This window comes from Streptopelia decaocto (assembly GCF_964273445.1).
Source record: "Streptopelia decaocto genome assembly, chromosome: 13".
Classification (NCBI taxonomy): Eukaryota; Metazoa; Chordata; class Aves; order Columbiformes; family Columbidae; genus Streptopelia; species Streptopelia decaocto.
The window spans coordinates 6,563,043-6,589,725 of NC_138668.1; the positions used below are offsets into that span (position 1 = coordinate 6,563,043).

General features: G+C 44.8%; 1 protein-coding gene across 1 annotated transcript; it reads left to right on the plus strand.

Annotated features, from left to right (window-relative positions):
* Nucleotides 1–148: 148 nt before the first annotated feature.
* Nucleotides 149–18,443, plus strand: LCMT1 (leucine carboxyl methyltransferase 1). The gene is made up of 11 exons (XM_082064962.1): nt 149–341; nt 1,496–1,587; nt 2,197–2,318; nt 3,767–3,843; nt 4,474–4,535; nt 11,752–11,854; nt 13,162–13,282; nt 14,071–14,172; nt 14,590–14,681; nt 16,684–16,781; nt 18,128–18,443. The coding sequence occupies exons 1-11, from the start codon at nt 244–246 to the stop codon at nt 18,148–18,150; spliced, it is 990 nt and encodes a 329-aa protein (XP_081921088.1). The 5' UTR covers nt 149–243; the 3' UTR covers nt 18,151–18,443.
* The last annotated feature ends 8,240 nt before the right edge of the window (nt 18,444–26,683 follow it).

Sequence of the window (26,683 nt, forward strand, 5' to 3'; positions counted from 1 at the left end):
CGCCGGGCGTTTCCCAAGACTACTGCTCCCGGCCTCCCGTGCGGTACCGCCGCCGCTTCCTGGGCGGGGCGGCCGAGCCTGCCTTCTTTCATTGGGTGTTATGGGAATGGATGGGCCTGTGAGCCAATCGTCGGGTCCCGGCGGGCCGCGCTGCGGCGGCCTCCCAATAAGCGGCGGCGGGGGGCAGGCTGTAGGGGCGGTGGCGGCAGCAGCGGCGGCGGGCAGCTGAGCCCCGAGCCCTCCATGGCGGCCGCTGCCCGCGACCCCCTCTCTGCCGCTGGCCTCGACGAGGCGGATGAGGCGGTCCGGGGCACGTGCGAGGACGCGTCTGTCTGCAAACGGTAGTGGCGCCTGGGGGCAGCGGCGGGATGGGGTGGGCTGGGCCGGGCCCCTCCGGTGTCCTCCCGCAGCGGGTCGCGGTGGAACACGGGCCGGGCCCCGGGAAGCTGGGCTGGAGGAGAGAAGAGGGGAGGGAGTCCCTTTTCCCAGGTGCCCACCGGTGTCTTTTGGCTGTACTGAGGCCGAGAGCGTAACTGGGGCCGGGGAGGCCCAGCTGGAGCCGTGTGCCCGGAGTGAGTGGGGCTGGGGCGGGAGGACAAACGGACCAGCAGGGGCACAGTGTCCCCAACGTGGGTTGTGGGGTCTGGGCTGCTCACCCGCACGGACACCTCTGCCCATCGGCTTTGCCCTGAACTACCCCACTCCTGTTAATAAGCACCCACCCAATTTTCAATAGGGAGTTTGTTTATTAAGCAGCACACAGTGATAGCTGGCATTACACTGGCTAACAGTGGTGGTTAGAAATTTCAGTGATGTTTAATATCTAGGGGGGAAAAAAATTGATATTTTTTGGAATTCTTTACTTCACCTCTCCTGGAGGGTGGGTGCTGGGAGGGCCAGGAGTTTTGGTTCTCTGTTATGCTGGGGCATCTGTGGCTGCTGCTGGTTTGTTCTGAGCTTTGCTGGTGGCATAGCAGCAAATTGTTGGGTGGCTGAGTTTGTTTTTGAGAGTTTACCTTTTCAAATCCATTGTAAAACTAATAAGTTCTATTAGAATAGCACAGCGCTGTTGTTGTGTTGAAGAGACATGTGGAAGATCGGGAGTAAGTGCGAACAGCTCGTAGCATAATGATCTATAGAAGTAACACGTGCTTTGTGTGCAGTCTGAGGAACTTCAGGTAGTTCCTCTCTTAGCTGGGTCCCCAGGGAGGATGTATTGGAGGTAGTAGGGCCTTCACTCACAGTTCATTGAATAGCACGCAGACCATTAACAAGATGATTGTTTAACATGGCAAGAACCAACATTTGCTACTAGGTTTTCTGTAACTTCTTAATTGAAATAAATGCACCCATTCAACAGGGTTTTTAAACCTTGTCTGCATGTGCACACCTGGGTCAGAGAGTGACTTTTTCAGCCTGTGTATCCTTTAGAGTCAGTCTTGGTGGCTTTATCTCATGTTTCTCTTACGTTTTCTTTTTCCTCTCTACTGGGCAGGTTTGCTGTGAGTGTTGGTTACTGGAAGGACCCTTATATCCAGTATTTTGTGAGACAAGCCAAAGAGAGAAAAGCACCTGAAATCAACAGAGGCAAGTTGGCGTGTGAATGTGAACAAAGACAGTGCAAACGTGTTCTCCACTGGTCTTGAGGAGCACCTGACGAACCCTCCATGTATATGGGGTATTTATGGAGTGTAGGAAATGCATGAAAGAACAAGACAGGTTTTCTTCACAGTAATAGTTCCATATGGTACCTGATTTTTTTTAAATATTATTCTTTAAACCAAACTCTTATCCTTTGTTTTCTGTGTTCTGTGTGTCTCAGTGTGCAGTAATCTCTGCAAAGCAATCAAAAATGTTGATTTGACCCGGGACAGCAGCTTGTGTTGGCTCTGGTCTCTGCAAAAAATGTGTACCCTAGCTAGCACACAACTAGCATTCTGCACAGTTTGAGGTGAAACTTGACTAAAACTTGTATTTACCCAAGCAATCCTGTTTTATCAGTGCATCAGATTTTGTTAGTAATAAAAAACCCCCGAACCACTTAGGTATCTTAAAAAGAGAAAATTATTCTTCCTAGGAAGTACATTTTATTTAAATAGTGAGTGTATAAAGTTACCTAGAAATCTTAGTATGTGTTAAACACCAAGTATTATATGAAAGTAATAATAAAAATAACCTTTTTGTTGTTGTTAACAGGCTATTACGCTCGTGTTCATGGAGTCAGTTATCTGATTAAAGCTTTTCTAAAGAAGACAGAATGCAACTGTCAAATTGTTAATCTTGGTGCTGGCATGGATACCCTGTTCTGGAGATTAAAGGTAACAAGAGCTGAGAGTAACAGACCCGGCTGGGGCCGTTTGGAGCAGTTTCAGTGAGCGCTGCTGTGGGCCAGCGGGTGTGCGGGGCTGCCTGCACTGCTCTGCCCCGGGCTCGGCTGGGGAAGGGTTAGTTTAGGTACCTTTAGAGCTGAGGGCACAGGAGAGGCTGCAGTTTTCACTGAGTTTCACCAAAATGTGTGTGACACGGCGCTGACCTCTAGTGGGCTGTCAGGACCAGAGCTGAACTCCCCATTGTGCTGTTATCTCTGAGCCATTAGGTTTTACTTTTTTATCCCATATTAGAACAGGAATAAGGTGTCAAAGTATAGGATTATACAGGCTCTATTGACATGTTTCTGAATTACTTACAAAAATGTGAGTTTAGATGTTTAAATATGTATGTCTGTTTGCATGTGTGTAATTCACCAAAATTCACATTCTTCAGGTATTATGTGATGGTACTGTTCTGAGTGAAAACACCTCTAAGCTATCTTCTCATTAGCATTTACATTTGTAAATTTGGTTTCTGGAAGAAAGCCCAGGGAGGCCAGATGCACTTTGCTTGGTCACAATTCATTATATTTCAGTCAGCGGAAGGGAAAAAATAATGAATTTTTTTCTCAGATGTGAATATTTTTCTTAACTACATTCCTATGAAAACTATGTCAATAGTTTTATTAATTTTCCTATAGCAGTGATTTTTTAAAAGCTAAAGTGGGGCCTGTAATTCCAATTCTTCCTCCTTGTAAAGAGCAGGTGTGGTATAATTAACATACAGAAGATGGGACCCAGTTAATCAAGTGCTTCAGTGTTTTCACTACTGATTTAATCTACTGTTCAGAAATTCATGAGGTTGACAGGCTGGAACTGGCAGTTCATATCCATCACAAAAGGACTGCTGCATGGGGAGAAACTTGGTACGACTTATCTGTCAGGGTGTCAGATGGTGACAACACAAAATGAAGAGGTTTTCCCCTTTTTTGTAGTGGAGGAAAACTGGTGCGCTCATAGTTTGGCTTCAGTTTGAGGATGAATTAGGGAATGTAGTCACTTTCTGTGTAAAATATTCCCGATTCCTTTCTTAGAAGAATATACTGAAGATGCAGGGCAAATGTCATAATAGCTTCCTGTTGCTGCGCTCTGCTAGATCCTGATAATATATTGTTGGAATGTATGTTTCAGTGATCTGGTGTCTAGGTTTGCTGCATGACATAAAATGGAAAATAGTTTCCTTAATGCTTAGAGAACATTCTAATGTCTCTTAACTGTTTTGGGTTTGGTTTTTGGTGTGTGTTTGTTTTAAAGCAGTGAGACGTTAAGTTATACTACTGTTACAAATGCCAGAGTAAACTAAACCAAAACTATTTGGGACTTAAGGTTGTATCTTCTTGTCATGTGCATGTGAAACTCGAATGTTGCTAATTCTAGAGTCTTACTCTAATTCTCAGGATGAAAATCTTCTCCCTAAAAAATATTTTGAAGTGGATTTTCCAATGATAGTTGCAAGAAAAATACATAATATCAAGTAAGTATGTTTTGCTTTGTGGAACTGAATGTAATTCAGCAAAATGTCATGGATTGCAAGCTACAATTATTTCATCTCTCTTTTGAGAAACTCTTTGTGCTCTGGGATTTAGAGTAGAGGTTTCATTATACAGGCAAGTCTTGCATGTGACTGTGCAGCCATTATTCCAAATTAGAGAAGTTGGTATGTGGAAGCTTTAGGGAGGCAAGCAGACTTTATTCTTAATTATGTAAAATATAATGGGCAGGAGAAGCCTCATGATGATAAGAATTGGTTAAGTCTTCTTTCTACTGAAGACTTCGGTAAATTCCCAGACTTGCATGTTCCGTTAGAGAGGTAGGATAGCTGGGATGGTGCGGATATTCTGTTTGGATACATGGAGGATACCTGAAGAGAGTGTCTGGATTCCTCTTGAACAATTACCTCAAAACTTAAGAGTTGCTGGGTATAAAACTCAACTGCAACTTCCTACTGAGTCTACCTTGCAAACCTTTTTATTTCCAGTAGAGGGCAGAGGTATTCTCTTGTCTGTTTCTCTCTCACACACACACACACATATATATGTTTAAAAAAATCTAAGCACACTGTAAAACAAGATTAACTGCTCAGAGATGCTGCTTCTTCCCACAGATCAAAACCTCCCCTGTCAAAACCAATTATGGAATCCCATTCAGGGGACTCTCTTCTAATAGGTGAGTCATCTTCAAAATAAGCCAGCAATGTACTGCAGCACTTTTAAAACTTTTCTGATCATTTTGTTCTGCTATGTGGGCAGGCTTTTAATGTTTGAAATGCTGTTTGGACAGAGAATTGGGAGGGAAAAGAGGCTTTTTTCTTCTCTCACAGACTCCTGCCCATTTGTTCTGTGCCATGTTAGGAATGTCTTCTCTTGAAGTGGTTTTATTCTGCCAGAAAGCTGTTGGGATTTTTCTTCTGTCATATGTGGCTTAAGTTGTGGGGGTTTTTGTGTTACAGAAAAGGAAAAACGCTACTGATAGCCATATTTACTGGATTAAAATATCTGTTGAGTGTTTTCCTCTGTCTTCTTTCTGTCTCATTAAGAGCACAGGTCTTTACATTTAGGGGAGTCTTCACAGAAGAAATACAGTCTGCAAAGTCCATTCTCAGGAGCCAGTGCTGTTTGTGGCATTTTAGTATGAAGAGGAGATTAGATTCAGGTGGTGTTGTGTGCTTGTACTGTCGTACAGCCTTGTTATGTTTCTGTCAGGACTGTAATTTGAAAACCTCTTTCCTTGTGGAAAAAATTGGGTTCCATTGATCTAGGTGTTCCTGCTCCAGCAGGGGGATTGGACTAGATGATCTTTCAAGGTCCCTTTCAACTCCTGACATTCTGTGATTCTGTGAGTTATGTTTTCAGTGCCTAAATAGCAGATATGACTCTGTAGTGGCTGCCCTGGACCATTTAGGAGGAACAGTAATTATCTGCATCTGTGATACCAACTAATTAGTGTTAGCAGATGTGACCCTGACCCTGTGTTCAGTGTTCCCTGATGAGATTCCATCTACAGGTGATTTTAATAAGCACAATTCTAGCCAAGGGTCTGGAGGGCTCGACAGGGCCCTGCCGAGAGTGAGGAGGAGTGTGAAGATTGTGGGGGTGTCTCCTGCTTTCTGGGGTAGAGGCTTCACCCAGGCTCATAGTGCTTGGATCATGGTACTGCCACGCACTGAATTGACTGTGTGTATTTGTGCATATTATGCACATTTTATTGATACATGTTAGAGCGTCTTAACTTACTGACCTTTTAGATGTGATTTGAATGGCAGAATTCTCCCTTGTACATTGAGGGCTCGAAAGCTGAAAGCCCAGTGCCCTGTCTCAGAAAACGGGCTCCTAAGTACCACTGTGTTTTAGGTGGGAGATCTTCTTAGAATGTATCTCGTCTGTACTAGATGTGCTGCATCAGCACTGTTACAAAGGCGTTAATACAGGGTCAATGAGAAGGGGCTGATAGTATTTGTGTTACTGAGCAGCTGTTGATAAATCTGGTACAGTAAAATTACTGCGAAGTTATCAAGTTGCAGTGGTGTACTGTAATCAAAAGCTACTAATTGGCAAGTCACAGCAGTCAACAGCAATTAATGTATCACTGATTGACTGCATTGGAGCGGCTTCTTCCTCTAAAGCTGTTTCTGTTGTTCTAAGTGCTGGGTTTTAGATACTTCAGAGTTGCTGTATTCCTGTGACCTGCTGATGCAGGCTCTGCTACACTGACATCTGTGGGATGGGGCATAATGCCCAGATATTTGGGGAAAGTCTGTTGTGGAATCCCAGTTTGAACTGGCACCTGATAACCACCGGTCAGCTGAAGTGAAATCTATGTGGGAGCTCTGGTTTAAGGACACAGGGCTGGCTCTGCTGCACGTGGAACTGCCACCAGAACAGGCTGTGGACTAAGCAGACAAATCAGATGGATGAATAGAGATCTCTTACACATCTAAAGGAGCTTGACAACGAATTCGCTCAGCTACTAACTGGCATATATCCTCTTGTTTTAAAAGTGTCGTAGTACCTGACAACTGGAAGGTGGCAGCTGTGACTCTGAGAGGCTCCAGGAGAAATCCAGGGAACTATGAGCTGGTGGGACTGATGTCTCTGCTAAACAAATTAGTAGAAACTCTGACAGACAGACTTGGGGGAACGCAGCAATAATACAGTGTTGAAGAGTCAGCATAGCTTTTGTTAGGATAAGTTCTGCCTCACAACTGTATTGCAGCTCTCTACAGGAGTCAATAGATGCATTGGAAGAGGACATCCAACTAATAGTGCTTGAACTAGAAAAAATTGTTTGACAGCGTCCCTTACTGAAGTGTGCCAAAGAAATCGCACAGCTGTGGATAGGAGGAATGGTTCTCATATGGATAAAGAGCTGGGATGGAGGGTACCATATGTTGTTAATTTTCATCATGGAGAAAGATGGAGATCTGTGCACAGGATCTGTTCTTCTTCAACACTAAGAAATGATTGGGAAATAGAGTGACTAGTACATGGCAGCTTGTTGGCAAGTCTGAACTCTTCAGAGGGGTAAAGAACTGTTGAAGAATCTTGGGAAACTAGTGACTTGGTGATAAATTCAATGTGGATTAATATAAAGTGATGCACATGGGTGGAAAAAATAGTTTGTGCCTCACATGCAAATGATAGGCTGCTGACTGATTATTGCTGCCTGTGTGCAAGATCTGGGTGCTATAATAAATAGATATATAGAAACAGTGGCTCAGGAATGGTCCAGAAATGCAGATCAAGTTTAAGGATTCTTGGAAAAAAGAAAACAACATAGATACCAGTATTAGTAGAATGTTTTGCCTTCTTTTTGTCTCTTCCATAGGTAGCTGCTGGTGGCATCCGTGAGAGGCAGGAGACTGTAGTGGGGGCACCTTTGGTCTGACCTGGTCCAGCTGTTAGACTAACGCAGTGTTCTGGGAACAGGGAGTGTAGTGGGGCACAGTGAAGCAGCGTTTCCATGTAGGAAAATGCTGCTCATTTCTGTGGTTTTCAGAGTGCGGATATGGACCAGGATTTTAGAATCTTGAGGAGGGAGGTTGTCCTGACCTGTCCCCCACCCCCAAATCATTTCCACACTGCTGCCTTGTGTATACCAGCAATAATTTGTTTAGGTGCCTTGAAATTTGATTTTTGAGTAGTTTTAATACCAATTGACATGACTCTCATTCTCCTATTGCTTTTCTTACAGCAAATATTTTCATTTCATGAAGCTAGTGTTACAGACAACTTTATCGGCTTCAGGGCAACATCTGCTTTCTCCTGCACTTCAGATAAAGCCATGACAGCACAGCTTGCAATTCAAGTGTAGATGTTTGTGGCCTCTGCCCTTGAATGAAGTGAGATGACACTTGTCATTGAGTAGTTTTGTTTCCTGGGGAGCGTTGGGTCTCGGGGGAAAGCAGAGTGTTTGTGCAGTGATGTGACATTGCTGAGGCAGTACCAGGTTAACTTGTTTTTAGAGGTCAGCGCTATCTGGTTTACGATGCAGATTCCAGTACTGGGAAGTAAGTGCTGCACCTTGCGAGTGCAGATTACACATCTGTGAACTCTTACCTTTCAGTGCCACTCGGACACTTTCTGTCCCTGTCTAGTTCAGCTTTGGGAGTTGGTTATTTTAACTCCTTTTCACTACGTTCCAAGCTTACTTGTGACCCAACGTGTCTGACTTGCATGCCTGCTTTGGGAATGATCCTCTGCTTACAAGATGAACTAAATTTCGTTGTGTTTCGGGACGTACCCTGTTCTGATGTTGCAATTAACAACCAACCTGAGTGAGACCAACTCACTGTCATGCCTTGTGAGCCGGCAGAATAGGCTGTATGGGCTGGGTGGTTGTAAAGCTGCCAAAGATACCTTAGGATGAAAACCCTGATGAAATCAGTTTGAGTCAATAGCATCCCGCGTGCTGTCTCTTGGAAAAACTCCAGGAAGTTGTTTCTCTAATCTGAGAAGACAGTAAGAAAAGAAAAGAAAACTCTGAATTCTGGTAGCAGGGGAAATACACCCTTGTGCTCTGAATAACACCGCTGCAGCAGGCGGGTGAATGCCCCAGGGCCACCATAAACCAGAGCATTCCTCTGCTGGTAGCACATTCCTCTGAAGAAAATATTTATTGCAGTGAGGTCCAAAGGCAACTATAAGCAACTCCTCCTACTATTCATTTACTGCAGTGATACCTAAATTTAGCCCACTGGTATTGTTACTTCTGTGCCAGAAGTCATGGAAAATATACAAACAAGTGGTATGATGAGAGCAGAATAATCTCTGCATCGTGCACAGGAAACAGATGCATGCAGCAGAGGCTGAGCTTGGGAGGAGGGCTGGAGCGCTGGCGCTCTTCTCTTTCCTTCACTCTTCCCTCCCTTGTATTTCTCAAATGAAATCTGAATCTGATATTTCTCAAACCTTCATTTCAGACAAGAGAGAAACTTTGTTCAAAACTGAATGTGTTAAGCGTGAGCATCGCACAGAAAACCAGAACTCTGTGCTTTAAGAACGAACATCGTGACCAAGCAACTTTGCTAAGAAACTACATGAAGAATAGGCACCTGGATAGGAATTATTGCTCAGAATATGGGATTTTCAATGAATTGAGCCACCAGTAATATAGCTCACCAGCACTGGTTTTCCACCTTCCTGTCACAAATATGTTTTACACATCCACAAAAAAAATTGATTAAGTTAAAAAAACGTTCTTGTTCATAAGAAGAAATCAATGGAGGCCACGTGCCTGCACTACCAAGCTAAAACTTGCTTTTTCAGCTGCTCTGTAGCTGGGCAGGTATCGTAAAATACATTTGCACCAGTGCTGCTCAGTCAGGGTGGCAACATGTTTGCAAATATTCATACTTGGAGCATCAGACTCTGCAGTGAAGTAGAAATTGGTGCCAGACCATGACCTAGCAGTGCATTATTTTCTGAGATGTTTACGACTGTACTTTGACTTTTAACTTCCAGGCTGGGAACAATTCCAACTATCATCAGCTGCCATTGCTGTGCAATAAATGAGTTATGTTATCGAAGTATGAAGTGATGGAGTAATTGTCAGTCTGATTTTAAGATCTTGAAGGTGTTTACCTAGTTAAATTTGATCTCTTCATCCTTTTGACTTTGTATATAAAGGGTTTTTTTTTTTTTAATGCCAAGTGTGGGCCAAAGGTGGAAGCCAGCAGTAAATCTGACCGGGAAGTGTGGAAGGGCTTAGCTTCAACTCTTCCTCTTGCTTTCTTTCCGTCTGCCTCTCTTCTTGCATTTTAAAATTGACTAGTGTAAATTTCATATTTTGCCTTAAGATTTCCTTCAGGAGATAAGTATTGATTGTGAATGTTTAAATATATGAATTATGGGGATATTTGATGAGGTGCTTTCAGAGATGTTTAAAATGCACAATGTCTGGCAACTGCATCAGCTTGTGTGTGATATGTGTGCAGCTCGGCCTCGGTACTGTCTGCAGTTGTGTTTGAGTTGAGGGAAGGTGGCAGGAAAATGTGTGGAGGAACAAGAAGGTTCTGTTTGAACGGACCAAAGGAGGACCAGGCAACCCGGGTGCTGAAAGTGGAAGTGATTGCATTTGGTTTGGAATGAAAGGCTTTCGAAGAGAAGGAGACAATCCATTCCTAGTCAGCTTTTTTTAAATTTATTTTCTCCAGTAGTTAACTCTAAATAACCAGCCTATGGCTATATGGCCGTTTATTTTCCCTTGTCCACAACCTCCATCTGCCAAGCAGTTGGCTCTGCTGCGCTGCCCAGCGGCGCTGAGGCCGTGTGGGCTGCTCCTCGCACCATGGCAGGGCCCAGCAGAAATCCCCTGGGGTTTGCTCATGCAAATACAGGCTTATTAAAACCAATGTGAGCCGTTCTGGTTGCTGAAATTGGAACCATTTAGAAGGACCGTTTCCTAACCTGAAGTTGGAGAGGTTTTGCTTTTCAGTGCTAAAAACTCTTGAATCAACATGGTGCGAGCAAGAGGTATTTGCTTCCACGTCTCAAGTGTTTGTACCACTTCTGTTACTGGATCGCTTAAAAAAAAATGTCCTTTATTTCTGGTTATAATTAACGTACTGATATGTCCAAGTCAATTAAGCCAGACAAGAAGATTGCGTTAATTTCATACTAATTGTGGTGACTGCTTGCTGCGCTGTATCTCTGGACAGCAAACCAATCACTATATAAATACTTTCATCTGTGTGGTGTGGGGTTTTTTTTGTGTGGCCTTTTTTGATGCCATTATCATGGCCTTGATATAAAAACTTAAATAGAAGGGTGTGGGAAGTAGTAAAGCTTTTACAGAACATGCACATGGAAAAAAGCCTTGACTCAAAATGTTGAATCATGTGCTGCACAACTTTCTTTTTCCTTTTTTTTTTTTCCCCTCTCCTCCCTCTGTAACTCTGCATGAGCTGTTCTGGTTTCTCTGCGTGCTCACAAGTGTTCCTGGAAAGACAGCTATTGTCACTTGCTAGTTTTCAAGCAGTTGTTCACTTGAAAGCTAAATGGAGGTACATCTTCCAGAACATTTGAAGCACGGCTTAATTTAACAAGTTGCTTTTTATTTTTGTTGCTGCTTTTTTTTTTTTTCCCCTCTTTCCTCTCCCGAAATGGAAATCCCCTTTCATCGCGTCCCTTCAGCCGCTTGGCTTCTCTGCTCCTGTCCTCGTGCTCTCTGTGCTCACAGTAACCGGCAGCGCCAGCTCGGGCGCTGCTGCTTTGGGCAGCTCTGCCAGTGTGCAAAGTGTCTTTGGACGTCAGGGTTTGTTCCTCTTCCAAGCTGGAAAGCACTTGCAGGCACTTCCTGCATCTTGTATCTCAGGGTGAATATTTGTTTCTCGGAATACAGTTTCTAATTTGACTCTACACTTAAATACCCTACATAATAACTTCTTTTGGCCCCCAAATCTGTGTCTGATACCCATATATATTATGTAACTTTATGTATTGTTAATTTATGTAGCTATATCATTAATGTTTGGAACACTGTTACTTTTAACTTAGTTTTTCAGAAATTGATGTACTTATTTTGATGTAATTCCTCATGTACATTGGGTCATCTAAAAAGACTCTACAAATGAAACAAAAAATGCTGCCTTTAATCTTTACATTTTTCTTCTCTCTGGGTTTCTCGAAACCATGGTAACGGCCAGGATAACCCATCTGCATTTACAGAGGCTGCGGAGTGAAAGATGAGGCTTCTTACGGAGTCTGATGCTAATGTATCACCGTCTGTAAAACACAACAATTAATGTTTGCTGTTCATTGTTATGTATAACAGATCAAACTTTGACTTCAAACTCCTATGTTCTGGTGTGTTTGTTTTTTTGATTAATAATTTCAGCATCTCTCTGATTTGTAACCATTAGTCTCTCAAAATGTTGAACTTGCAGATTCTCACAGCCTGGACTCCACTCGCTATTCCATAGTGGGAGCAGATCTCCGTTTCTCATCAGATCTGGAGGAAAAATTAAAGAAACATAGCCTGGATATACAGTAAGATCATTTAATTTTGGTTTTGTGATGAGGGCTTGTGGGAGTGCCCTGGTGAGAGTGCAGTCAGACTTGGGCACAGCATCTGCAGCCGGTGCTCATTATGCCATTTCCATGGTTACCTTTTCCTGAGCCCTCGGAGCAGCAGGGGTTGTTCAGACACCTCTCGCCATGACTGTTCGGGCATTCACGCTGCAGCACAGCTGTTCCTGCCACAGGCTGCTCTGCACACTGCATTTTATCCTTCCTGAGAAGAGCAAACATTGCAGAACTACTTGCCTCTTGTTCTTGAATCGCTGGGAGAATGAAGCCTGGACTTCTGAGAATGTGTTTGTGGTGGTTGGTTCTCTGGGGTGTATGATCCTCTCACACCAGTTAAAGTTATTGCCTCCAATTAAAGCCCCTGTTGCTCCCCAGACTTTCTGGTACAGTGATTGCCATGGAGGCCTTTGAGAACTTGGCTCTGGAAGCCAATATCTGGGATTCTACTGTTCAGTGTGAGGCTTTTGGAGGGGGCAGGGTTTAAGTTTTGAGTGGATGATGGACAGACCTTTCAAATATAACATCTATAAATAGCAGCTATCTGGCTGGGTGGGAGAGAGCATATGGGTAAGCAGAATGCATCAAATTGCCATTTAAATCTTTACACTTCCATCTTCTGAAATCTTGCCTTGCTTGCCTACATCGCAGCTCTTTGTGGAATTTCTCCTACTTCTAGTGACTCTTCTTTTTCTTGTTCATTCTAGCAATTAGAAGAAAACTCCACAATTCTAAGCGAAATTACTTGTGTAGTTTTTTTAGTTTGTTTTTTTTGTGGGTGGAGGGGGAAGAGGCAACACGCAATCTAAAGACTGTATTTTGTTAGATTATACGTGAAGCTTGTTCTACAGATATTGAAGAAGTTAGTCTAGTTTTATTCCTACTTGTACTGATCTCTAGTGTGGATTTTATCTATAGGGTACAATTCTTCTGCAAAGTGAATTTTAGTATGTACTTCAGCTCATGCTCTCACAGCTCAGAAAACACTTACAGGATACACAGTCTTCTGTGTTCATAGTGTGGCTGACTTAGGGGAGATTTTTTCCTGGTATCTCTGCTTTGTAACCACGGGAGTCCCCTGTCAACTGCCAGAAAACCCAGTTCTAGTCAACTTGATGAAGTGATTTCATTCAGTCTTAAGTGTCTAGTTCATAAAAACGGTAGCACCTTTAAGAATTTTGGGGAATATGAAATTACTTGCTTGCTAATAATTTTTTTATAGATGTTTCATGTTCTCTTGTTGTGTTTTTTTTGTTGTTGTTGTTTTAAAGGTTGCCAACGCTTCTGGTAGCAGAGTGTGTGCTGGTTTACATGACACCGCAGCAATCTGCAGATCTCCTAAAGTGGGCAGCAAGCACTTTTCCAGTGGCGATGTTTATAAATTATGAGCAGGTAAAACAAAAATGGCATTTTTAGACATGCGTTATTATAATAAAAATTGCTCTCAACAGTGCGATTTCTTCTTGTAAAATAAAGAGTGGCCCATGTCCTTTTGTGTAGACAGCAGTTTATGCTAAATTTCTTCAGTAATGTATTTTATTTTGTAGCTCTGTAGCTCACTGTAAAGAGTATGCAGCTACTCTGAAATACAATTGCTGGATTATATTGGACTAGAAGAACTGAGGCTTAATCCGTATGTGGAGAAAACCATAGAATATTGGTTTACATAAGACAGAGGGAAAAGGAATGCTGCTGAACGTTGGATATGAGTGTATAACATTAGAAAACTACCCCTCTGTGTTCTCTGGCAAAGTGGAGCAAAAATCACATCAGCATGAACACAGCTGCTCTGTATGGAAGAAAAATGCTGCCTTGGGGGAACCGGGTTGCTCCAGGAATTAGTAACAGGATCTTCCAAGCTGTAAATCACTGCGAGAGACCTGAACTGCGCTGCTGACAATTAAAAGCAGAGTCGCTTTTCAGTGTGCGGTGCAGAGTCCCCGTGTCTGCCGAGGCAGCAGCTTTGTCACCGTTAAACTGGCACTAAACATGAGGGGCCCGAGGAGGCTGTGGCAGTGGGAGATGAGACCTGGTATAAGAGTATGTGAAACTTTACTTTAATGTTATCCTGTACATCTTATGACATAGACAATTCAAGAGTTTAACCAAAGTTACTGCTTTTCACTGCGATTACATTCTTTTCGGAAGGGGGAACACTTTTGTCTCCTTCTCTACCTGAGGTGAATATGACGGACCGGTTTGGACAGATCATGATTGAGAACTTGCAGAGACGACAGTGTAACCTGGCTGGAGTGGAAGTCTGCAGATCCTTAGACTCGCAGGTAAAGGGGCACAGAGCTCTCAGCGTGTTTGATATTAATCTTAATTAATCCATCTGCAAGTCCTGCCCGTGTGTGTGCTCTGGAAGGCTCAGAGCAGTGATCCTAGCAGGTTTGGGGAGGGCAGTTGCTGAAACCCTTTCCTGTCCATGTTGTAGGGGTTCCCTGTTATTAGTGCCAGGGTTGCTCGATATCACTTAGTTTCAGTAGTTGCACAAACTGCAGCAGATCAGAGCACAGCTTCATCCAGCTCACTGTCCTCTCTGCACAGAGGTTGACAGCAGATGCTTAGAAAAGAGTATAAGAGCTCTTCAAAGAACAGGTCAAGCAGATGGCCTACAAAATCCTTCAGGGAAAACACTGTTCTCTGATATTTTTCCTAGAGTCCTCTGAAAATTGTGCTGCTTGTTTATTTTACAGAGGGAACGATTGCTGTTAAATGGCTGGGAAGCTGCACATGCCATTGATATGATGAAAGTATACAGCTTTTTGCCACAGGCTGATGTCAAAAGGTATTACTGAAAGCTTGCTTGCGGCCCAAAGTCATCTTCAGATGTCATTTCCAAGGTAGTACACATCAGCACGTAGTAAGAGATCCCTCGATATAGCAGGGGAGGCTGCGTGCGGATGCTGGCTGGGCAGACAATGTGTCTGGAGCTCTGCAGAGCCTTGAGGGTAACGCCTGAAGCAGCGTTAATGATCCAGAGGGTTATTGCTGCCAGAAGTAGACTGGCAGTGGTGATGATTTATTTGGGTGCGATATAAAGCATCTCATGATATAAATCTGCAGACAAAAGAGCAATGCCATGTTGGGTGTTCACAGCACCTGAGATGTTTCTTGTGAACATCCAGCCTCCACAGCACTAGATGGGTGGAGTCCTAAAACACACTCAGAACAGGCAGCTGCTCTGCATGTCCCCAAGGGAGGTGACATCCAGGTGTTTGCTCCAGTCTCATAGGCTTACATAAGATTACTTAGACATTTGCTTTTTCTACTACAAGTGGGTAGAAGGTGGCCAGTCCTGTTCTCCCCTTCCTCGCTCCTTGGCAGCATATTTAGGTAATGAGCCAGGGCAGTGATGATGTGCTGTGACCTCTTGTTCTGTGAAAGCAAAGGGAGAGGGAGGAGAGTTGTGCCCAACAGCGGGTCTGTCTGTCTCTCAGATCAATGCATCTTCCATTCATCTCATGTTCATGAGCAAGGCTGGGTCTCTAGGCAGAGCTTAGTGCACACAGGGTATAACTAAAGGCTGTTACAACAGCCATTAATCTGCATGGATTTTGTGAAATTTTTTTTTGCATTCAAGAAAAGCTAAAAAGGGAGGAAACCTTTTAATGAGTAACTTCTGAGGTATATAATATCAAGTGTGAATTGCTATGAGTCATTCATTAATGATAGTTTGAATTAGCTGAACAAGTTACCTTGGTCGAAATAAGTATTCACATATGGGGATTTCTCAAACCATGGAACTGAACAGGTGAGACTGAAAATCATAGGTTATTTAAATAGGAACGATGACTGTGTGATTGTACCATATGGCACTGGTGGAGAGACATAGCTTGTAGTTCTTTTGCAGCATTTTTGACTACCTTAGATCTGTTCAGCTCCTTCCACTTGTTCCAAATACCAAGAAATAGGTTACATAAACCCTGTCCTTCAGTATTAACGAGGCAAAGAACACTTTTTGTTTATAAAAATCTTTACAAAAGTGTTCTTCTGCAGCACTTGCACATCTTTGAGTGTATTCAGCAACTTTTGCCCCTCAGACTCTTTTGATCCTCAGTAGCAGCCCTTCCAAATATTTAGCATGGAAAATAAACACTCCAGTATTCAAGTAATCTAGAGTGAGAGGGAGGAATGTGCCAGGTTAAACTTCTTAAAGCAAGCACAGCTTGAGAGAAGTTCTCCCATTTGTTTGGAAGAAATTAAAAGATCTTACTGTAGGAATCCTAGGTAGAATCATTTTAGGAAAAAAATGCTCAGATCTTATTTGTACCATTCGGTTTGTGCTTTATCATAAGCTTATGTGGGAGCTGTTAGAAGCTGCATTGATTTACCCATCACTCTTCTTCCATGACATGATATTGACTTGTGATTGTCTGGAGGAAATGCTGCCTGCAGCTGTTTGCTGTAGTCATTTGATAAGGATGAATCTGCTTCCATGAGGAGGTACTATTGTTTCTACTTACATCCAGCAAGACCAGATAAGTGCAGTAAAAGGTGATAGAAGAGGAATGCTGGTATTTGTGAGAAGTTACACAGATTAGTCCTGGAACATGAAGTTTAGGGTTGAGAAGTTGAAAATGTCCGGTGGGTTACTTGTTTCATACATTTACAACAAAGGCTGGGAGTGGTGGTGGTGTCTTCATTATGCACAGATGCCTCCATTAGTTTACTAGAAAGGTAACTACCTGACTGGCCATTGCTTTCCCCCCTATGGAGGGAGGAAGGTTACGTTAAAAACTGGACTGAGACTCCACTTTGAATCACGGTTTTTCTTTTTATTCCTGCAGAATAGAAGCACTTGAATTCCTAGATGAAAAAGAACTGTTTGAACAATTAATGCAGCACTACTGCATCTGCTGGGCTTCCAAGGACAGCAGCAATCTGGGTAATGTCCTCTAGCATCTGGGAGATGGCCCTTCCCGTTGAAATCTCATGGGGAAGGACGGGACAGCATACACCAGGTGTCCGATGGAAATCTCCCGTAGCAGGAGTGGGCTCTGCTTCCCTCCTGTTGGGGCTGCCAGCACCTCCCAAACCTCGGGACTGGTTCCCCACAGCCTTGTGGGGGTTTGTACAGGCGCCTGAAGCCTGTCCAGTACAGGGGGGGTTGAATTTTTACACCAAAAGATGCCGTATGGGCTACTTTAAATAACTGCCTGCTTTATACTACCAGTACTGACTGAAAGGTTTACAAATCCTATGCATATCAAGTGCCATATGGGCACATGGTATATGGAAACACAGTGTCCTGACAACATAAAAATAAATTTGTATTACTTAGCCCAGTCTTCTTCTGCACTGTCCCCATTTACATCCATTTGAGACTAAGTTTTCCATGCTACTTCCTTTTGGGGGAAAAAATTCCCTCTGAAGTTAACTCTTTTAAATGTTCCTTTTGTTCTTTAAATGCTGTCTCTCCTAGACTGGAATTTCTTTGAAACAGAGAGACTTGATTCATGCTTTATGTAGCATTATGTATGTTTCTGTTGCTTAAGAAATAATAAAATGAAAAGAGTTGGGGTTCAGGTGAAGGATGGATATCTGCAGCTGTTATTTGTCCAAATCAGAAACTGTTGCACATGCAGTTTCTTTGCTTCTGTCTGCAGTTTCAGGGACTTCAGTCTTTCCAGAACACTTCCCTGCCTGTCAGTTGGTCTTTTTTCCTCCCTTCTCCTTCTCCGCCCTTCCCTTGCTCCTGACAAAGAAGTATTCAAGAGCAAATTTTATTTCCTGTTCCTTAGCAAATGTGAATACATTCTTTGCTGCGATTAGAGAAGCACCAAGGACAATTTTGGGTAAAAAGTCAAAAAGCACAAATGCCAAAGGAGATTATCCAATATCTAATGCAGGATATGCCTCAATCTACAGCAGTTTTTCTTCATCCAGTGTGAATTTACTGCCCGGGTTAATGGTGCTTTCCACAGCCTTCTCTTTTTAATTTAGTGAGCAGACCCTTAGTTCATCAGCCGCCCCCGTGTTGTTCCTTCTGCCATGAATATCTTCAGTATTCCTTCAGACTGGCCTATTCAGATTAATTCCTGCATCACAATCAAGAAAAGGGTTAAAGTTCAGATTGACCTGTTTCCTAATTTACTCCCACCAAATCCTTTACATTTAAGTTAAAAATTCTGAAAGTATCCTTTGTCCTGTGTCTGTTGTAATGGCCGTAAAGTACAGGTGGCATAAGAATAAACACTTGTTTCCCCTCCCCCCCCTTTTGTTTTCAAACAGGTCTTGCAAACATCACGTTCTGATGTGTTTGGAGCGAAGCCGTGAGACCCAAAGCCACAACGAGAGATGACAGAAAGTGGGACTTTGCATGTGCCAACCTCAGCGTGTCTGCGAGCGGCACCGGTACAGACAGCGCCGTGTGCTGCTGGTGGTGACTCTCCCGTTGGCTTTTGGTACTTTTAATGAGTCTTTTGTGCCCGTTGTGAGTAATTGTTATGAGGCAAGACTCGCATCCCATTCCCAGATGTACGATGGACTTTCATAAAATGTCAGTAATTCCTGTTTAAAACTGAAAGTAAAGTGTTCTTGGATTATATGATTTTCCTCTTTTGTCTTTTTGTGGATGTGTAAAATGTATTTGTGACAGAAAGCTGGAAAACCAATGCTGGTGAGCTGCATTACCGGATGTCTTTGCACTGTGCACGGCTGATCTTGGAGGTTAAATTCTGTCAATTTTCCTTCTGTTCAGGTTTAATTTGATGAAGTGCCACCACGTTAACTTTCTCCAGGCTTTACTGTGGCTCCCAGGCTGTCACTGTACTGGGTGTGTTCTTGTTGGGGAAGGGTGAAGGAAGAAGGGCTGGGATTCTTGTTTAGTGATGCACAAGAACTGGATGATGTTCAAGTAGACTGTGTTGAACTGGGAAGGGCTTAGCTTGGCACTTCAGCACTGGGATGGTGAAGGTAAGAAATAAATCTACATTTGCACTGCTGCTGGTGGTATCTTTACACCGGTTTCTCATTCCTCTTTCTTTCCCCATAAGCGAACAATCCCCAAAGCAACAGAAGACCTTGTCCTATTGTTTGAAATGGAATCTTGCAACCTTCCTATGAGAAAAACAATAAATGTTTAGTATTTATAATTTGCCTAGTGTCTTACTCATTAGAAATTACCTATTTATATCCGGTTTTGTGACTACATTTTTCCTGCCTCACCAAGAGTATTTTTTTTTTAATTGGTTGCAAGCATAAGCAACCATTTTTGTGCTGTGTGACTTTCTGTAGTGTAAAAATTGCTGGCTTTGGAAATTGTCATTATGGGTTGGACTGGAGATGTAGGGAAGGAGATTTTTGAGGTACCAGAAAAAGGAAACAGTTCTTTGAGGTGACAGTCATGATTTCAGAGGAACAAAAGCAGTAAAAAGAAGTGGCCTTCCCTGCCCCTCTCGCAGTCACTGAAGCTCCTGCTGCTCTGTGTGTGTCAAGCTGATTTCCCAAATGACAAGGCACAGAAATACAATATTTGGTTAATGCTCTGCTGGGCTTTGCGAAGCGCTGCATAAACTCTGCCCTCAAAGGGAAGGGATGGACTGTGCAGTTATGAAAGGAACTTCCAACCTTTGCTTCCTAGATAACAGTATCGATGGTATGCTTATGCCTGCAGGTTTGAGATGTTGGTTGGGGCTTATCTGCACCCATCTTCTTGCATGTGCGAGCTGTGTCTGCGTTAGCGTTGACCCTTTCTGCAAAAGCAGGGGACCAGAGGGGATGTCGTATTTTTCCATCTTGCCATTGAAGCTCCTCCTGTAGCTGCAGCCGGAGCCTGCGGGTGTGCCCGGGGTCCCCTGGCGGGTGACTGCTCTGCCCTGTCCCCTGGGGAGGTGACTCGCTGATGGGCCTTTTGCTCCTTGGGCAGCAGGGACAGTCACCCGGCTGTGTTTAACGTCCTGCGGCTTCTGGGGGTTGTGTTCTGCTTTCACACTGTTGTTACTTAGAGTTTTTGAATATTTTTCATTCCCACTGTGTGTTTGTTGGATTTTGTTGGGTATTGGTTTAGTTGTTTTGGGTTTTTTTTTTTTTGGGGGGGGCGGGTTGTGTGTATGGTTTGGGTTTTTTGGTGTGTTTTGTGTTTTGTTTTGGGGGTTTTGTTTGGTTGGTTTTGTTTATTATTCTACATTCAAGGAGAAAGGAAATAACCTTCCTAACGAACAGGTATATTACAGCTGTGAATGTCAGAATCCTGACTTAAATAGTCTTATTGCCCCTTTGCCTCCCCAGCCCTTTTCCTTTCCTTAAAGGCGATTTTCCCAAATCTAAATCCTGGTAAGTCTTTTATTTGGATCCTGCCATCCTCAAACTTTTTTGGACTTCATCAGTGCCGCATGTTGGATCATACTGTCAAACACTAAGTTGCTTTTCTTGCTTTTAATCAGTGTGCAGCATACGAGGGCCTCCCACCTGCAGATGCTCTGACTCACATGAGAGCTTTGCTCCTGTGGGGTCTGCGCTGTCTTGCAAACTCGTTTGCTAGATCAAAGATATGATTTTATGGAAGCCAGACTGGAAGTTGGGTACTTTATTGGTTTGTTTCCATGTTGAAGGAACAGTGATGTGCTCCTGAGGTGGACAAGAATCAATGTTTTACTTATTCCACATTCAGAGTGGGCTGCAGCACCTGGGGAGCGTGGCTGAGCCAGGACCCGGTGCTGGGTTTGAGATTCCTTTTGCTGAAGGTGAGCTGAGATAATGGAAGTCAACGCTTTTATTTAATGAGCAGAGCGGTGTGGTTTGAGATCTGGCTCGGGCCGGCTCTGTCCTCACAGAGTGTGTTAACCTGGTGTAGAGGTTTTTCCATCCTGTGGAAACGAGCGGCTTAAATCTGCGTCCCTGGGGTTGCTGGTGGGACCATGTGAGGTGGCAGCTGCCATGGCAGCATCCCCAGCACCTCTCAGAATCCTCCTTCTAGCGCCTACAAAAGCGAGTTCCTACTTTCTTGTGGGTTTGTATAGATGCAGTTTCGTCCTTGTGGTTCATGGAGTAAGAACTCATTAATGGATGAGTAACCTCTGGGTCCGTGGTGCAGCTTTGCCGATGTCTGATCTGCCTGCCGTCCTCTTTGATGTTGTGCTGCTTGATCTCCACCCACCGACAGCTCAGATTCGGGTCCCTGGGGGAGCATCCCCTGCGCTGGGCGCTGCACAAGCACCCGCTGAGAGACGGTGTCTGGCCTGGAAGAACTCTTGATTTGAATTAACATGCAAAAAGTATCTGGAATAGCTGAGTCAAAGGTGCTTAAATATGAAAATGGGGAAAACGAGACAATGTGTACTGTCACAAATCTGCTCATAGCTGATTTTGACAGGTTACCTGACAGTTAGTATCTCTGTTAGTAAGAATCAGGCATTAAAAAGAAACCAAAACACTAACAAACGTAAAGCCCCGTAACACCCTCTGCACTGCCTGTCTTCCCGTGCAGTGACAATGCTTGTGCTGCGGCAAGGCTATCCTGCTGATTTCTTTTGAATAAAATGAAGAAATATATAGTAGAATAAAAGCCCCATCTCTACTATCAATCTAACTTCGGCAAGACTCCCTTTGAGAGCATCTTCCTTGAGCTTCTTGTGACATATTAATAGCTTTCTGAGTGGGAGTCAAGCTGGGGTCTTACTGGCTCTGGAACAAACAAATCTGTTCCCTTTGAACTGGTCGACATCCCAGACGCAGCCGCTGAGCTGTTGCATTTTTCATAGAAACGGGTTTTGAACAGTGCTCGCTCCAGGAGCTGGCCCTGCGTTCCACCAGCCGGTCTTTTTTTGTCATCTTCTTTGTCCTAGTTTAATCCTCTGTGTTTGGAAATGATGTATCTGCTGGTGTGCGGCAGATATTGGTGGAACTTGTGGTACCTTGGGAGCTGATGGGGAGGATGGGTACGGGCAGTCTAGCTCTCATGATTACACTAACTAAAATCTTTCACCTCTCTTCAGGGAATATTTGGATTTGGAGAGTGCCTGGTGCTGCTGAAACGATGCTGCTTTGCTGGAAACCACGAGCTGAGAAGGATCAAGAACTGTTTTCTGGTCAGGAGAGGAGGCGCTGGCCTTCTGGAGCCAGACCGGCTGGTACCTGCCTCTGGATCAGTCACGGCTCTGTCGTGGCTGCTGGGATGGCTTGGATCAGCCCGGAATTTAGCGCTGGTCTGCGCGTTGTAGCCACACCTGTGTCGTTTCATTGAAGGGCACTTAAAAGTACTTGCAGTAGTTTCCCTTTTCCTCCTGAACAGAGTTCCTATGCCTGTAAATGTAGTAACAGCAGATTTGGTGTCATCAGCAGGAGAAGTTCTGCTGCAGGTCTACAGCGATGCTGTTCCTCACTGTGTTGCTAATGGGTTGTGGAGCACCTGAAAAGCTGCATCTCCCTCATCCTCCTGCTGGGTTTGGATTGCAGGGCGTGTGGTTGGGCTGTCCCCGTGCTGGGTGTTTGGAGGGTGGGTGACCTGGGACCTGTGGTGAAGGTGTCAGCCCCGGGGTGCGGGTCCTGCTGCGGGGGCTCTGCCGGGGCAGCCCCAGGAACTTGCTGGTTGTGCTCTCGAAGCCAGATGCTTTTAATCCTTTTGCTTCTCCCTGCGCCTGTGGTTGTGAAGCGTTTGCAGAAGGAGGATGCTGAGTGCAGTTGCCGTGGCAAACCGAGGGCTGGGAGCACACGGTCCTCACCTGCCTCTGAGGTGTCACTCACAAATTGTTCCTGCCAGGTATGAGAAAATCCTCATTTCTGCTCTGTGCTGAGTCCTGGGTGTTGATCCTCACCCTGTCCAACTTCAGGTACGGTTTGGGTGATAACACTTCACTGTGCCTGTTCTCCAGCCAGGTGACCCACGCCTGAACATTGTCCATGCGCTCTTAAAAGATGAATGAAAGAAATGCCCTTCTAGAAAATTGAATTATTTAGTTCCTTACAGGGGTGATCCAGCTCTAGGAACTGAATGAGAAGCAGCTGTTAGTTTAGCACAGAGCATTTCAAGCTGCTCTACAGAGTTACTCGTCGTTCATTTTGTGCTTACAAGGTTTTCTAGGTCTCTGTGCTGCTGGGGCTCAGGGAAATGTGGTTATTGAGGATGGAAATGCTCCGCTGTGGTCGGCCTTACAAGGTGGTCGTAGGGAGCCAAGTGCTGGGAGATCACAGGAATGATGTGTGTGTGTGCTGCATGGGGCTGAGCATCCATCCCTTCCCAGAGAGCCTGGTGGATTTTAACGTTAAATACTGGAATTAAAGTCTAAGTGTGTCTTCATCCTGCTGGTTATTTGCCCTTCTCACAAACCAGCCTACGCTGTGCAGGCAAAACTGACCCAAATCTGTCTGATTTCCAACAGACAACGATAAGTCTGTATTAAGAACCCTTGGAAATTTCCATCTGCACTCGAGCCTTACGGTAGTGATTTGAAGTACAACCATGATGCAATATAGGATCTATAAATGGGCAGAGGTCAGCTTACCCGGCTTTCTGCTATGAGCTGCAAATAATTCCGCAAGTTCTCATTCAGTAACGGTTGTTTAATCATTAAGACTATCAAGTCTCCAAGATAAATACTGTAAAGATAAGGCAGTGTCAAAGGATTTGCCTTTGCCTATTTTATTGCTCGTTAAAAGAGCTGACCATGGATGCTGGCGATGCCAGCGTCTTTCATTGCAGCAACACCAGTCTGTCCTGTAAAATGTACCTGCACTGGTTCAACAGAGACTCCACATATGCTCAAGTTATACACTTCAGAATTTTAAACGCTAGTGGCACTTGAGCATGTTCTTAAGTGTCTACTTAAGTGCTTTTTGGAGTTTGAGCACTATGGTTCCTGTAGAAAAGCAAATGAAAGGTTGCGGATCTGTGTGATGAAGCAGAAGACACAGAATGAAACATTGGAGGGGACGGATAAAGGAGAGGTGGACGTGGGAAAAGTTCTCTACAGTTCCTAAAAAGGATCTTTGGAAGCTGTTGCTGGTTCTGTGCCACCATTTCCTCTACTAATTGACACAGTTGCTGTTGTCACTTGTTTGTGCTTGCACCAATTTGTTAAACAAGGACAGATATAAGTGTCTCCTAATGTGAACAGATTTATCTGTTTTCATCCCCACGCCTTCTCACACGAGCAGTTTCTATCCAGCTTATGCGCAAACCTTGGTTCCCAGTATTTAATCTTATCCATGAGGGGCAAAGGGTGGTAAGAGCAGGGTGGTTTTCTTTGCACGTTAGTGGCATCACTAAGTAAAAAACCATGCTGGAGCACCCTCTGCTCAGAATGACATAGGAGGAATGTTGGATTGAGACACAGTTCAAATCATGTCTGTAGTCATCACTTAGTATGTGTTATGGTAAACAAGTTACACTTGAGAGTTGTCATTGCCAGCAAGTCACAGTTCAGGGTAAATGAGATACCCAACACACCTCTGCCAGCTCGTGAAGACAAAAATAGATCGTGTGTGGCTGCTGTGACCCTTGGGCTGCATGGGAGAGTCCGGGCAGCCCCGAGTCTCTCCCGGCTGGTGGATCCCGGGCCAGGGTTCCCTGGCAGGCGTGGTGACTTCTGCCTGTGTTGAGCAACCCGTGCGCCTTGGCTGGCACGTCCTGGCACAGCTGAAAGCTTCAGTCATTCCTGCCCGGGCGGGTTGTGTTTTGCCCACCTGTCCTTGCACACTACTGGGTCCAGTTCTGCCCCTTTGCTGTTTTATGGAGTCAGAGACGATTTGGGGATGAGCCCAGAGGTCACTCATTTGTCCCTCAGGAGGGGCTGGTTGGATTGATTCCTGAGAGTGCTTTGGAAGGCACAGCTGGGAGGTGCTGAAAAAATCATCATTTTATTGTTTTCGTTTTGTCCTTGTTTATAAGGTGAACTTGAATTACATGTGGGGAGCATTGTTCTCCCTCTACCTGTCCTTACCCTGAGCCCCGGTGAGAACAGCAGCATGTCCTGGGCTCCAAGAAAAAAGGCAAGAAACAGCCAACCCAACTGTTCTGCCAGCGGCACAGTGGCCATGGCCCTGCAAAAAATGGTTCCTTCTCCCGAAACTTCTAAAACAAATCAGTCAGGGTTTTGCACAGCGCTGAAATTTCTCAAGCAAGTTTCCTTCAGGGACTTTTATATAATTTTTTTTTATTATTATTATTATTATTTTCTTTCCCAGCCAGACCCGTGTGGCACACAGCGATGCTGATGCTGGGTGCAGAGCCGTTTGGCTGGAGCTCCTACTGATGGGTGAAACATGTTCCCTCAAGATCATGCCTCTATTTTGCTGTTTCAGTCCTGTGCTTAGTAATAATTAGTTCTTTTGTTGCCTGAACATGGAGCATTTCCTCTGGAAGGCTCAGGCAAACATCCCAGCTCCTCAAACAATAATGGTAAATGTTTAAAAGCCAAGGACGTGGAGTTAATCTTCACTTTTGGGCTGTAACCTTCCAGTGCCATCACCCCGCTGGAGACACCTGCAGCTGGTACAGCTGTGGGCTCCGGTGCTGCTGCCGGTGACCCGGGGCAGCCCGGCTGTGACATGGTGCCAATATCTCTGGTACGGTGCTTCGAGAGCTGCTGGTGAGAAGCACCAGATGAAACCTGGATATGTGTTACATTCATCTCTCATAATAAATACCCTGGAAAATAGGTGAAAACTGGATTCCTTTAGCAGGAGTTAAAATCCTTCTCACAAACCCCTCGTTGGGTTGCGCTGGGAGTTGTGGTGGCAGATGAATTTGATGGACTGGTTGGAAACCTGCCCGAGGTCTCTGTGCTCTCTGAGCTGCTCAGGTGGAATCAGGTATTTTCGTGTCCCATGGGTCCGTGTGAGGGTTCAAAGAGGAGCCCCAAAAACCCACCAACCCCACCACTCATCCTGTATTCCTGTGATTTCGCTAACTTGCTGCCAAGACCTTTTGTCTGTAGGAAACAAGCTCTCAGGAGGGATCACGGATTGGCAGAGGCTCATTTAGAGGTGCCCGAGCTGGGATTCCCCGGAGCTCTGGCCTGACCCTCTCCTGGCGTGTGCCTGGCAACAGCCATCCCTGTGACAGGCAAGTGGAAATTTCCTTCCCATCCACAGTGTCTTGTGAAAACATCATAAAACATCCGTGGTGTTCTTTACCCTTGCTTACGAGAGGGGAAAAAAAAAAGACCAACTATAAATCCAAATCCTTAATTACCCACCACAAACATGAGCGCTGCTGGCAATTGCTCAAGGAGGTGCAGTGTGGTGTGGCGTGGGTGGTGACACCGGTGTCCCCGGCCAGGCTGCAGCCCCACGGCCTTCGCTGTGCCCTGGGTCTGGCTGGCTGGGCTATGAGCCCCTATGGGGTGTGATGGAGGTTTGGGAAGGTTTTAGGTATGGGGTGAAGTTCACCTTCCAAAGCTGCCAGTAGGTCCCTAGGCACCATCACCAGTGATCTTTTATTTGAGAGCAGCGTGAGGGGACACAGATGGTCAGAGCTGCTGCTCCTGCGCCAGGAGCACTGGGCAGGACCTGGGCTGAGGTTTTGGGAAATCAGCTTTGCCTGCAGTTCAGGCAGGCTCCTCTGGTAACTCGAGGCGAACCAGTCACCTCACCGCTTGTCTTGGGTCTGCAGGAAGAGGTTTGGCAATACGGCTCTCTGCTGATACTATCTTTAAGGATTTAAAGCCTGTGAAGTGTTACTGCAGTAACCCGAAGTAAAACCCATTTCTGCCGTGCACAAAGGTACCAATGTGAGCAGTTTTTGATGGTGTCTGCCCTCCCCTCTGAGCCCTGGATGCTGCTCTGAGCCTGGGCTGGCTGGGGGCTGCAGTTCGCTCACCCACCCCAGCGCGGTTCCCAGGTGCAGCC